We start from the raw sequence: 14,833 nt of genomic DNA on the forward strand, positions 1-14,833 counted from the left end.
AGTTAAGAGGAAGAGATTTTGAAAAACGTGTTCAATTTTGCCGATGGGGCTCAGAAAAGATCAATCAGAAAAATGATTGTTTAGATTTCGTGTTATTTTCTGATGAAGCGATTTTTCATAAAAATGGAACTGTGAATCAGCATAACATGCATTATTATGCAATGGAAAAGCACCATTTTGTTCATTGCCTGAACCATTAACAACGTTGGTCACTGAATGTTTGGGGTGCAATTCTCGGAAAAATGGTTATCGATCCGTATTTTTTGGATAGACATCTAACTGTAAGAAAATATGTAAGATTTCTGCGGCATGAGTTTTTGAATTTATTGGTAAGGGTTTCATATGGAACAAGACGGCGCACCACCACATTTTAATACTGAGGTACTGGAATACCTCAACGATCATTTCAATCAAAAATGGATAGATAGGGGTGGGCTCGTGGCGTGGCAACTCAGATCACCTGACCTGACCAAAATGGATTTTTTATAAGGGTATATCAGATGGATTGTCTAGTAAAGTCCTCCAACATATATAGAAGACATGAAACGACGAATCACTAGAGCAGAGGATATTATGGAATGTGTGGATAATTCGTTTAAAAAAAGATTGACATTATGTGTTGCAGAAAATGGTCGCTATTTTGAACATCAGTTGGACTCCTGTATTCAATAAAAAATTTAGACCTTATTGTTCATATTGAATACATTTTGAGTAAGTGAAGGTAAATAAATGATTTTTTTGTGGTTACAACAATTAATGAAACTGAGTATAATTTGTAAAATATCAGTTATTCGTATAGTATAGCTCTGATAAAAAATGTAGTGAAATGTTAAAACATTTCATACAAATGAAAAAACAAAGGATGTCCCATTTTAAAAAGTTGAATTATCATAGTGATGTTGACTAATCATTCCTAAAAAATCCACTCAATTGATACAGACAAGCGGGTGGTGAATTAAAAAAATATTGTCTGCAAAATAGGTTTTTTTGGAATAACTTGGCAATGCCGCAATGGAAATTCGAAAACAAAAATTACTTGCAGTTATAACAATTTATGGAAACGAATAACGTATACATATACTGGGTGTTCCAAAAAATTTTAACTCTGGTTGGTCACGCTTGGCTGAATCACCCAGTATGCGAGAAACCAATTTTGAAAGATAGTATTTATCAATATAACTGCGAAAAAAATTGAGCAATACGAAAAATTGTTTTCCCTGATAGCTATGGACCGAGGGAATCTTGTTGACTTACCCTGTATTGTTAGTCTATTCTTACACTATCATTTCAATTTAGATAACAGGCATAGGGAGTTGAATTGAATAATGTTAAAAACGCCTTGTAATTTTCAAAGAAACAAAACTATAGAAGTGTTTGGACATTATAAGTTTATTTTTCATACTGAGCTACTTCCTGGATATACTCCTGGAGCACTTCACTAGTTGTAATAGAAATCTATAAAAAATAAACGGCTGTGAATCAAATTCAATAATATTATGTGATCTAGGAAGTCTTGTTTCATATATCGTCTAGGAACGTCAAAAATCCAAAACAAGTTCTACTTCCAAACATCAGGACTATCACATACTCCTTTCACCAACCAAGTTGGCGTTATTGCTAATAAAAGTGAACTAGACGCCAGCGTTTGAATGGTACCTTGTAGAGAAGTATTATATTTCTCTATGAATTGCTAGAATACGAAAAATCAATAACTCCTTCAACTTAACACAAGTACTACAGAAAAATTTTTAAGGCGCCACTAGAGCAATGCCTGTGCGAAACTAGCGAATCACATTGGATTTGAATCGCTGGAGAATAAATCCATTTGGAAAAACGTTTTCAGGAAGTTTATTCCACATAAACGCTGTTCTCCAACTGAAAGAGTTCTCAAAGAGTGAAATTCGACGTGTACTGAGTTGAACCTCAAAACGATAAGCAGTCACAGTACGTCGCGTATTTCTGATGTGTACCGCTCTTGGTGGAATCAAATGTGCCAAGCCACTTGAACACTTTCCGTGAAAGTATCTATAGAAGAGAGACAAATCTCCAACCTTTCTTCGATGTTCTAGACTATCAAGGTTGCAAGTGATGTTCGCGTCGCCAATCAGGTGGATGACTCTTTTCTAGATGAAATCCATCAGTTCCAGGTTATCTTTAGGGGAGGAGCTCTATATATGACAAGAATACTCCAAAGAAAGTCTGATCTGAGCTTTATAAAGCATCGAAAGTTGCTGAGATGTGTACAATTTTCTGGTTCAGAACAGTGTTCCAAGCTTTTGAGGAGCAGGCTTTGCAATTCCAGCCACATGATTATGCCAAGACAGATTGGTGGCCATTTTAACCCCCAACAAACCTATCATAGCAGAAAGCGGAATTGTCTGATCTGGCATTATTATATACGGTTCGGAAACATTTTAAATTGAACTTGGGTAATTTTTTCTAGATTCTCATTAATGTATTCAACCTCTTGCTGCCGGTGAAGATGTGCATTCGCAGTCGATGTCCTGGAATCAAAATGTAATGACAAGACAAGTGTGCTGTCGTCAGCAAAGCAATATATTGTATTTTTGGTTTTTTCTAATAAGTCGTTGATATACAATAAAAAAAAGTTTAGAGATAATATGGATTCCTGGGGAACACCAGCGTTGATGGTGAAAGTATTCGAGAGATATCTATTACCGGCCACTTGCAGGGAACGTTCTTTCAGGAAGCTGAAGAGCCATACACAAAAGTGATCCGACAAGCCATAGCATCTAAGTTTGGCCAGCAAACCCTCATGCCACACACGGTCAAAGATCTTAGAAATATCAAGCGCAACAGCTTTTGACTCTCCATGTTTCTCGAATGTGTTATTCCAAATATGGGTGACATACGATAGAAGGTCGCCTGTTGATCTTTGTTTCCGAAAGCCATTTTCATGATCGCTCAAGATGTTGAAGCCTTCCAAATATTTGAGGATATGGTGGTTTACGGCTTTCTCCATGATTTTTGATATCACTGATAGCAAAGCGACTGGTCTATAGTTATTTGGAAGAGTTCTCTTGCTCTTTTTGGGAATAGGCTGAATCCAACAAGAAGGAAAAATCCCTTTATTGTAAGACAGGTTGAAAAGTCTGCAAAATACTGGTGCGAGTTCACTTGCGCAATTTTTGAGTACGATGACGTACCAGGGTCAGATGCCTTGTTGACATTGAGCTGTTTCAAAATTCGCCTGACTAGACACCGTCGACGAGTAATTTCCGGGATCGTGGATTCTGGTGTGGGAATAGTGAGTGTTGCTTTTCCTAGAAAATCTACTGTGGAGTGGGACGCAAATTGTTCAGCTAGTAGATTTGATTTTTCTATAGCTGTTGTCACAATTGAACCGTCCGTCCGATTGTGATAGAAGTGGATTTGTTAATTTTGTAAAGTTTTGATCAACAGCTCTAGCTACCAAAGGATCTAGATCCGTTGGGATTGGTAGGCAGATTATCCCCAATTCTATGATTGTGAAGTTCTTTGCTTTCATTCATCCTAAGTTTGCAGCTGTTGCGAGCATTTACAAACCTAGATCGGTTTTCGGTATTGGAATTTTTGCGCCACTGCCGATAGGCGATATTTTTGGAGGCGACAGCTTGCTCGCTATTTCTTTTGAACCAAGATTTGCCGTTAGGAGGTCGTTTCATTGAAAAGGGAAAAAGGAATATATGCATCCATGGATGATAGAATAACTTCCGTGACTTTAGAAGTTGACAGATCTTCAGAACTGAAACAAACATCTAGCCAGGGGAAATTTCGGAAATGATGTTGAGGATCCCCCCATTTAGCTGATCTGTAATGCCAAACTTTGCGCGGCTTAGATTGTTCCCCAATATTTATCGGTAATTCACTCAACACTAAAATGAATTTGTGGTCAGAGGATCCCAATTGAGACCTTACGGCGACTGTGTAAATTTCTGGATTAGTTGTTAGGCAAAGATCCAGAACACTACCAAATTTTCCAAAAATTATGAAGATGAGAAAACTTAAAGTAATTAATGTGTTTTGTAATCGGATGTGGAAACAAAACAGATAATGGAATATATGAAACTGCTTTTTTTGAATATATTTGGAAGATAATTACAATGATATCAAATTCAAAAGTCAGCAGAAGGCATACCGTTTAGATAATTTCTGAAGGTATCTGGTGAAAACTTTTCCTGGTCGCACTTTCAATCTTACTGGAAACGTGAAATGTTTCCAGGAAATGCCAAGGTCCGCCAAGTATGTCATGGGTGATGAGCTGAGAAAGAAAGATACAGCTATCTCCTGAATATTTCTATGACTTTCAAAAATCAATGGTTATCATTCACTACACAACTCAAACTACTACTCTCACAATATAAAAGGTGCAGTGAATCTATCACAAAATTGTTCACATTGATTCAAAATTGGAATGCTTCGAATAACTATCAGTGTTGAGTGTGTAAATTCAGGTCATGACTCTCTTCATGCTATCTATAGGATCGACAACAGAGTCAACTTATGAATGTCCCTCCAACGGATCCTCTTAGGGAGTCTCGGTAGTCTTTGATATACGTGAATTGAGTCTTCTGTCGATCCCATAGAGATGGTGTTTTCATGAGGAATATGTCATCGCATATATTCCATAGGCTTCTTCTTTAAGGACAGTCCAGCAATGAATTCGTCGTTCAGCCTAGCACTGATGAGACATATGGTGGGTCGAAACAGCACCGTATGGTGTTGGATCACGAATGATTGGTTTTTGGGCCCTGATTTCAACTAGTTGCCAAAGTTGCTGTGAAAGACAGAGCGCGAATCGCGATCAACGGTCCACAATGGAGCTTCTGACTTTGCAACAGACCGTCTTGAGTCAATGATATTGACTTCACTTTCCCAGGCTTATCCTACAAAGACTACTCAGTCCAGCAATGCATTCATGGTTCAGCTCAGCACCACTGATGAGACCAAAACAGCGCTGCCTTATGTTGGATTCAAACTTTGAGTATGATTGATATTTGGAAGTGTGGCCAATTTTATCAAGGAAACTGAAGTATTTTCATCATTTGTATACTTTCGAATTCATCTCAAATTCAAACATCTGAACCCGTATATGTTTTGTGTATTTTTTTATTTCAGGAATAACCACTGTATTAACTATGACGACAATAAGCACAGGTGTGAGAAGCTCCCTCCCGAGAATAAGCTACGTTAAAGCTATCGATATATATCTCGTGATGAGTTTCATATTTGTATTTGCTGCTCTTTTGGAATACGCAGCTGTAAATTACACTTACTGGGGCGCCAGAGCAAAGAAGAAGTGTAAGAAAAATAAGGATGGAGGTGAAAGTAAACTTGGTAAGGAACTGATCTATTAGAGGAATATTATAAAATATCATATTATGAGCTGATTTGAGGTTAGTTTGCTATGGTTTGTAGGATTTCAGGGTATTATATACTTTTGAAACATGAACTGTGAAAGGTACTTCACAGCCACGTTTGTCTTTCACTGCTAAACGTGGGATCACTTTCGTTTTCCTGCAGCTTTTACCATAAACAGGCTACTGAAGACCCTCAAACATAAAACACTCAAACGGATTGAAAACTGAATGGAACTATACTTCATTCAGGCTTCATACTCACTCTATCGTTTCTTTCTTCTTTCGGTTAGTCTTCTCTCCTTACATTCCGAAACACTATGAACATTACACGAAAATATTTTTCTGTCATTGGACCATGTGCTAACTTTGTAGATATTGAGCCTTATTTTACATATAAATGGCCCGAAAATGAAAATTAAAACACAAAATTCTTCAATCACAAACTGAAGAAATAAAAATATAGATTATGAAAATTTCAAATAGAGTTGAAAACGATTCCGTCGGTTAGCAGGAAAGAAATTTTGTCATGCAAGTACAACGTTCCTTTATCGAATACGATTTCTTTTTGTTAATTTGGTTTTCCCTTGGCACAACGATTTGTTGACTTGATGCATATTTTGTCCTCGCTAGGGAGTAAGCAGATTAAGGCTCTTACGGAGACCAGTGATAAGACCTGAGGAATGGTCAAATTGAGACTTTGGCGTGAAATCATACAACCCCGTCCTATTTGCTGAAAATGTCTTCATAGTCGGAACGTCGAAAAACTATTACTTAAGACCCGTTTGAACCTATACGTTTGAAAGTCCACGGTGTTGATTTGCCAGATATCAGCCACTTCTGTTAGAACAGTACGAACCTCCGCATTCAAACAATATAGTTCTTGTGGCTTCAGGGGCCTAATTCTGTGGAGCGCCCTGCGTGTTTCCGATTGACTCCATTGGTGGCATGATGCGAATCTCCTCTCCAGTCGTGTCAACGGGTGGTAGAACTGTCACTTCATTAGCAGGCTGGAAAGGAGTTATATAGCCCTGCCGCCGAAGATAGGATACGTAATTTCTAATATTTTGGACGGAAAAGACGGCCTATTCCGGATGTGTTTCACATCACAGAGCATGCAATCTCGCCATGTACCCTCTTCGCGCGGGCTCACTACCCTGGTAGCAATGCAGAAGGCTATTTCTTAGCTCATGCGTCTACTCAAAGCGTCCGTTGTTATTGCCAGGGTTGTCATCGGTAGGAAAATCATCGTTATAGGCCCCACTACCTTGCCTCTGACCCCGTCGAGGGGGTTGGTTGTGGGGGTCTCTTCCTCGATTACTAGGAACCAAGAGTTGGGTCCACCAGGTGATTGGCCCTGTGGATCCACGGCCGGCACCGGAGGGAGAATAGTGTTCTTTTTCCCGCCTGGGCTGTCGGTCCGGTTTTGCACCAGTTGCTCGGGTAAGTGATGGCGCGACTCACCAAAGGTCAAGGGTGTTAGTGACCATTTCTGCTTGTTATTATTATTTTTTTTTTTCACCGTAGTCGCTGGTCAGGCCCTATCCCCCGAAGCCCCGATATATTCGGGAGGGCGCGCCGGCATTATCAACCAATGACCACTCCCCACACCGTGTGGTAAGTGATCGTTAGGTCCGAAAATCATGTGCCCTGAGCAAACGCAGTGAGCCAAGAATGACAGCCTTCTGCATCTGTGCGGCTAAGATTTCTGCCTTAGTACGACAAGCCGGTATGATTTTAAGATTCGAGAGTACAGACAAAGTTTACCGAATACTATAAGTTGGTTCACTCCAAGGAATTCGTTTGTCGGTACAGCTCAGGATTGCATTTTTTGCGATTTCCATAAATCATATCGCCGACAGACGATGTCCGGAAGCCGCCGGCCGCATGACAGTTATACGAGGGCAGTTCCTATTCGCGATATCTACAGGGGACGTTCCGAAGTTGAAACTTCGCTTGCTCGGTTGTATCAGACAGATAAACCAAGATACGAAAGTAGTTGTTTGTCGATCAACTTCTAGAAACATGATAGATAAACTCATGAATAACTGATCTAAGAAACAGATCAGAGTGATTTACTGATGAAATGATAAACATACGTTCAGAAAAACATGTTTTATTAACAAAAATAATACAATTATATAATGTTATATGTTTATAAATGATTTAAAATATTCAATTTTACATTGCATGATTTATGTTTCCTAACAATCTTCATGTCCTGGTTCATGAATTTTAAAGTAAAGTATATCCGAACTCTTGTATATAAAGATATATAATAATCAAAGGGGAATTTTTGACATAGATGTGAGAAAAGAATTTTCGAATATTTTGTTTTCAAATACTGTCCAATTCCCTTCTCACTGCCGATTTTATCAAAATTTTCAATGAATATGTTTTCCATCTCTATTACATGGTCAACAATATCTCTTGATGGTACGATTAATCCACCAAACGATGATTTGTCGGTACTGTAAGCCTTTAGCTTACAGAAAATTACATCTTGATCAAGAAGGTTTTCTGAGGATTTGCTAAAATGTATGAAAATGTCACACGAATGTTGCATGAGACATTTTTTCATGAGGTATCCTGTGACATAGACAAGAGCGTTTCCTTCGGGACTTTTAAGGTTCTTATAATCTCGAGTGAAAACTTTCAGAGGAGCATAGTTTGGAATGTCGGGTCTAGCAAGGATGTATCGACATTGTTCAGTTAATTCTGGCGTCAAACTAAACGTCATTAACATCATCCATACAATTAGCACCTTCACTAGAATCAAAATATTTCAAAGCAAATATTTTTTTGAAAGCTCTACAAAACTGTATGGGTGTTGGATTCTTTGCGTTGCCAGAACAATTTCTGATCTGTTCAAAAAAATTCTCCAAACAATCTTGATTCAAATTACGCGTGAACAAATATTTATAATCGCGTTCTTTCAACATCTCCCACAAGGCAAAAACTGCTTCCAAAGTCAACTTCCATCCTTTATATCTCGTTTGCCGACGAGAACTGGTAACTTCAAGCGACACACTGTACTACCTCGGCTGGTAATTACCCGCTGTCGCTAGCGGGCGGCGAGATTTCTCAGATGTCGAAAAATGAGCGAGTGACACACACGTCTTATAGTATTCTGTAGTATTTGGTACAGAGGACATCATTCCACCAAGGACTCCAGTTATTTTTATTATTATTTTCATTATTATTTCTCACTTCAAAAGTAATTGACAAAACGAAAGCGAATACTCATAGGTTCGAACACCCGTGTTTCTTTGTATTTATGGAATAATAACAGTGAGACTCCTCATTTGAGAGATACTTCAATTTTATATTCAACCCTGTAACGTTTGTGATATTTCTACGATAAGCGAACAAAATTGAGGTCTTATTTAATTCTAAACTAGAATGTCAACCTGAAGACACAATTTAAAATGTTTGAACTGAGCACTATCGAAAGGTACTAATGAAAAAACTCACAGTGATAATTTCTTTGTACACAATACACCTAGTTACTGTTGGAGTTGTACATGCTTTGGTCAAAATTATTCTGAAATAGAGATTGTCAGCCTAGTTTAATTATTGAAGTTTTTTATTTTGCGATGTTTGAACTCGAATTATTTTTTCGTTCATTATCTTTTGTTACATAACAAAATTTTTTGTACACTTCAAGAGTGGATTGAAATAGTGGGAATATGGAGAATTTGCAAGGGCTACTGCTCGTGTAAAAAAAAAAATTGGTGGCGTTAATTACAGATCACACAACCGTTCAGGAATAGTCAATTACAAAGGCATTATAGTTGCAGTTTTAGGCCACGTTGCCTTGATGGAAAATACGCAGCCTTTGACTTCATCGATACAAATTTCTCCCTCTCAGAACGCGTCAACCGTAATACAGCTCTATTGTACACCAATTTTTTTTTTCATATGAATGTACATTTTTGGTGAATAGACAAGTAAATCTTCAAAATTTCCGGTACTGGCGTGATTCAAATCCCAATATCGCACGCCAAATTCAAACCTAATATCCCCAAAAACTTAATGTTTGTTCAGGAATTTTGGGTAACTATATTATAGGACCATTCTCTCAAAAAGAAAACCTTAATGTTGAAGGATATTTCAATTTGCTGAGAAATCAAGTTATGCCAAACATAAACAACGCCATCCAGTGAGATTCTTCATTGTGAAATGGGCTAGTTTTTCAACAGGATGGAACTCATTCTAATTGTGTAATACTAGTACGACACTTTCTCGATAATGGCTTTCCAGGTCAATAGACCAGAAGAAAAGTTTCTACAGAATGGCCACCCAGATTCCCCCATTTGAATGGAAAGTCTATGAGACGCAGTCGACTACCGTAAAAAATTTACTGGAAAAATTATTATCAGGTGCCAAAGGTAACTAACACCTGATATTCTTCATAAATTGAGGGAAAAAAATTATACTCATTTGATTAGGTGAATTTTCTGTTTAGTGAACTGACACATGGAGTCTCTTTTAAAACTAAATTCGACATATTTAACTTATTCAGGTTTCTTTTCAATACAATGTATACATGGCGCATGCAGTTCCTTTCGTTTATATCACTCACCGAAATGGTCGTATTCGGAAAATATTTTGCGTAAGCAGAGGTCCTGACTCCTGGCAACAATGAAGAACTGGAAAGGTACACGGTATCTATCCACAACAAAATAGACATTGCCTATAAGGAATCCTGTCCGATAGGGATGGTTCAAACACATGGCACAACCAACACATGGTGGTGCCCTGAATTGGAACACCTCAGGAAGACAGCGAGAACGACCTTTAACAAGGCAAAAAAGTCTGCAGACGAAAGCAAAGAGAGCCTATTGTGAGGCAGTCGAAGACTTCCCACTAGCTTCTAGGCTACAGAAGGCACTCTCAAATGACCACCATAAGAGTATCGGCATCCTGACGAAAGAAAATGGCGACAAAGCCGCCAACCTCCAGGAGAGTGCTGAGATTCTTATGGAAACTCACTTCCCAGGTTCTGTCTTTCCTGGAACGACGAACTGGACGGATGTACCAACAACACCCTCACAATACGACTGGCAATATGCTAGTACAGTAATTGATGAGGACAAAATAAGATGGGCTATATCGTGCTTTTCCCCCTTCAAGTTGTGCTACGTGACGGTATAAGACCAATCCTACTTCAGTGGGGACTGGACACTCTTATGCCGCACCTGGTTGGAATATTTGGAGCCTCTATAGTTCCGAGGTATATTCCCAGTAAGTGGAGAGAAGTAAGAGTAGTATTTATACCCAAACCAGGTAGGATGGACTACACCCTACCAAAAGCATTCCGACCAATTAGTCTCACATCGTTTTTCTTAAAAACCATGGAGAGGCTATGTGAGCGGTACATAAGAGATGAAGTACTTGTTCACAACCCACTTCATCCAAATCAGCATGCATATACTCCAGGAAGGTCTACTGATTCGGCCCTGCACCATGTGGTTGGCAGAATCGAGAGATCATTGGACAACAAAGAATCCACCCTGGGTATATTCATAGTTATCGAGGGAGCGTTCGATAAAACAACCTTTTCAACAATTACCCAGCAACAACACTCCAGGAATGTACCCCTGGTAGTAGGAGAATGGATACTCCAGATGCTCTCTAGTAGAGCAATAAGTATTAATGTAGAAGACATCACAATGAATGGACTGGTCATGATGGGATGTCCACAGGGAGGGGTCTTATCACCCCTTCTCTGGAACATAGTTCTGGATACCCTAATTAATCACCTTAACAAAGATGGATTCTACACAATTGCATACGCAGATGACATAGTTATCTTGCAGCCGGCAAATTTGTAAACACACTGTGCGATAGAGCGCAGGATGGGCTCAAATTGGGCTCGATCAATCCCAAGAAGACTGAGATGTTCCTTTTTACCAGGAAAAGAAGTTTAACGGGCTAAAAACCTCCCGAAATCTTCAAAAGTAAACTTAACTTCTCTGAAGAGGTGAAACACCTTGGTACTATTCTCGACAAGAAGCTAACATGGAACTCTCATCTACAGAGTAGAGCAAAAAGAGCATACGTGGCTTATGAGCAATGTCGGATGACAGTGGGACGCGCATGGGGTCTTTCACCTCGTGTGGTCACCTGGATCTACACTGCAATAATAAGACCTATTTTAACGTATGGAGCCATTGCATGGGGACCGAAAGTTCTACAAGCAACGGCCATCCAAAAATTATATCAAATACAGCGACTGGCTTGTTCAAATATCACAGAAGCCATGAGAACAACACCAACCGCGGCAATGGAATTAATCACGGGTCTGACCCCTCTGGATCTGTACGTTAAGGAGGTTGCGTTAATGGCCATGGTACGATTGCGCATGGCTGGTGTAAACCTTGAAGTAGGAATGGGGCAATGGGAAGTAGGAATTAGGAATGGGGCATAGGCTGGGCCTATGGCGGGAAGCGCTAACTGCGCAACCTCTGCTGCAGGCAACAAGTGATGCAATTGAACCCAGGTTTGTGTTTGATAAACCCTACGAAATACAAATTAAGCAGAACACATAGTCAGATGCTACAAATACAATACGGATTTATACAGACGGCTCAAAAACCAAAGAAGGCTCAGAATGTGGAGTGTACTCCAGATCACTAAGCCTAAGGGTTGAGTGGGGAATGGGAAGAAATACCAGCGTGGTCCAAACAGAACTGGCTGGTATCTCAATCGCCACAAAAGAAATAACCAAGAAAGGAATTTCTGGCAAAAACATAACGATCTGCAATGATAGCAGACAAGCACTATTAGCCTTGAGCAGACAGCGTGTTACCTCAGGACTAGTACTAGAGTGCCACCAAGATTTAGCCAAAGCCTCGGTAGATAGTAACATTATCCTGAGGTGGGTTAAAGGGCACGACAAGAGTAATGGTAATCGCATTGCCGACTCTTAAGCCAAGGAAGCGGCTGGACTAAGAATTTTAGGACCCACTGGTACCCACGGCCTGATGACTTCGACAACTGCGGAACTAGTCAAATGTTACATCCATGCTCAATCCTTAAAGAGATGGGATGAAATCAAAGGATGTAATCTTGCCAGGATCACCTTGGGCGACCCTGGGAAGCTGGCGCCGAAGAAATATCTGGCGATGACCAGGAAAAATATACGCCTTACAGTAGGATTTTCGACTGGCCACTGCCAACTAAGGAAACACCTCCATAATATAGGGCTAGTGAACACACCTCTATACAGGATGTGTGAACAGGAAGATGAGACTGTCAGGCATGTCCTGTGCGAGTGCCCGGAGATATCGTCAATAAAGGAGATGTCTCACAGCGACCTGTCCACCTTTCTGGAAAGGACAGGATGGACGATGACCTAGGAGGACAACTCCTCGGGAGGATGTACAATGGGCCACATGTGGCCTAAGTGCGTAGGTTTACACTCACCCTCCCTACTCTACAGATACAGATACAGATTTTGCATAAGCGATTATCAAGTAGAATGGGTTATTAACACAAAATTAACACAATCGACAGATCACACATGTATGTATGAGTAGAGACGAAGGAAATTCTCTTTTATATGACTCATGAATCAACAAGTTTCTTTTTGGGGTTCTAGTATTGGGAAAGTTTTTCGAATTCGTCAGTCACGTTGATATGTTAACAAAAATATGATCAGGTGAATTCATGATAACTATTCAAATGTGCATTGAATAAACCTTTTTTGAAAATTACTAATGTCAAGACGAACAATTGAAACTGATTCATACATCAGACGTTTTCATTCAAACAATTTTTTAAAGATTTGAAATAACGCCAACAGTCGAAAAATGTTAGTAACTTTGTGTAAACCTTAAAGAAAAAGTATTAAGCTATAAAACTTCCGTTAAAATAACATACAGTGAAAGTATGATGTATGAATGCTCCCATTGATTTACATTGTAAATAAAAGATTTTTCCTCTGTTTGGGTTTTCTTCTTACCATTCACTTAGGGTTCTCGAAAATAAGGTATCATGCGTCTTTTTTTTTCGAAACACAATAATTTTTCTTCGAAGACATAGTAGCGGTATGAATCTAAATACCGCATATTGTCAGGAAATGATGTTTCGATCTGTATATCATATTGAATTTATCAACAAAATTTATGACATGGATAAATATAATATAATTTAAGGTATTTCCTTCTAGTTAGCATTGTCTATTCAATAGTATGGCGGTTGTTTTCCTTTAATATCGTCAGTATATTTTCAGGTAATGTTACGATTTTTATCAATATTTTTCATATTTTCACAGGGACCAAATCAGATAATCGGCAAACGTCGTTCAGCAATGAAGAAATTATCGAGTTACAGGACGTCAGAATGAGTCCAATAGCATCGATAAGGAATAGACAAAACTCCAAATCGAACACTTGTGATCTAGACTCATCGCAATTCCCTCCAAGTTTTCGCATATCAAGGATGTCAGGGTATACTTACAATTATAGAGCTACTCCGGGTCTCAGATACAGGGGAAATAAAGGTACCTATTTATGAAGTGAAGAAACTGAAATAGTACTGAGTTAAGCATTTTCCACCGTTTTCTGATATCAATTTTCATTCCTATGTAATTCTCATTCTTTATCGCACCTTACAGTGAGTGTTTATATCACACCCTCATTCTTGATTTATGTAATTCAGGACGTAATTTATATCATACATTGCGGACGTAAATTGAACCCTCTATATACTCTCAACTTTCTAACGAAGCAAGATATAAGATCCGAAGAAAATGTTTTTGAGAAGAAATCATTTCATGTACTTTTTGATGAAAAAGTCAGTAGTGTGACATCACTTGTCGCCATGAGGGCGCTATTATCTTTTTTGCCTGTGAAATTTTGAATGGAAGACACTTCAATTATCTATACAATAACCTTCAATTTTTTTAATTTCAATAACCAGTTGCAGAGTTTTTAATGTTTGAATTTGGAACAAGAATTTTCGTAACTTCGTCACCCTATATCAGATTTTTTGAAGTAACTGTTCATTGGAAAGAGAAATAAATCAGTAATAATTTTTGCGATATGTAAGTATTATTTCCAAGGGTATAAAATGATAGCTTTTCATTTTAGTCTTTAGTCTAATCTTATACATGAAAAAATCATATGGGCAAATGTTTAAAATGTTCTCATAGATCCCTCTGATAGTAAAAGAGTCTATTTTCGAATATTTTGGAATGTTTCTGGAGTAATGCTAGTACAAGTTTCGATAGTTCTGTCAACTAGACCCTGTATTGTATCAGGTTACGTAACATAAACTTTTGATTTGGTATAACTCCATAGGAAAAAATCAAAAGTATTCAAATCCGGTAAACAGGCAGGTCATTCTAATGGACCGCGCTTACCAATCCACATGTTTGGGTATGTCTGATAAATTCAATCTCTTACATGTCTAATAAAATGTAGAGGTGCACCATCTTGCTGGATTTTTAATTCGTCTTGATTGTTGTC

The 14,833-nt window shown here is 38.6% G+C and overlaps 1 protein-coding gene across 2 annotated transcripts in view; it reads left to right on the forward strand.

The window, feature by feature from the left end:
- Positions 1-14,833, forward strand: part of Lcch3 (Ligand-gated chloride channel homolog 3) — a 52,155-nt gene that overhangs the window by 33,461 nt on the left and 3,861 nt on the right. For both annotated transcript variants that reach the window (XM_074185200.1, XM_074185201.1), the window contains 2 exons: positions 5,119-5,337; positions 13,639-13,866. In XM_074185200.1, coding sequence (XP_074041301.1) covers positions 5,119-5,337; positions 13,639-13,866 — 447 coding nt within the window. The remainder of the gene's footprint in view (positions 1-5,118; positions 5,338-13,638; positions 13,867-14,833) is intronic.

The sequence above is a fragment of the Leptinotarsa decemlineata genome, unplaced genomic scaffold (assembly GCF_025532065.1).
Source record: "Leptinotarsa decemlineata unplaced genomic scaffold, Ldec_3_MD MMD2_tig00026369_RagTag_RagTag, whole genome shotgun sequence".
In the NCBI taxonomy this organism is placed as follows: Eukaryota; Metazoa; Arthropoda; class Insecta; order Coleoptera; family Chrysomelidae; genus Leptinotarsa; species Leptinotarsa decemlineata.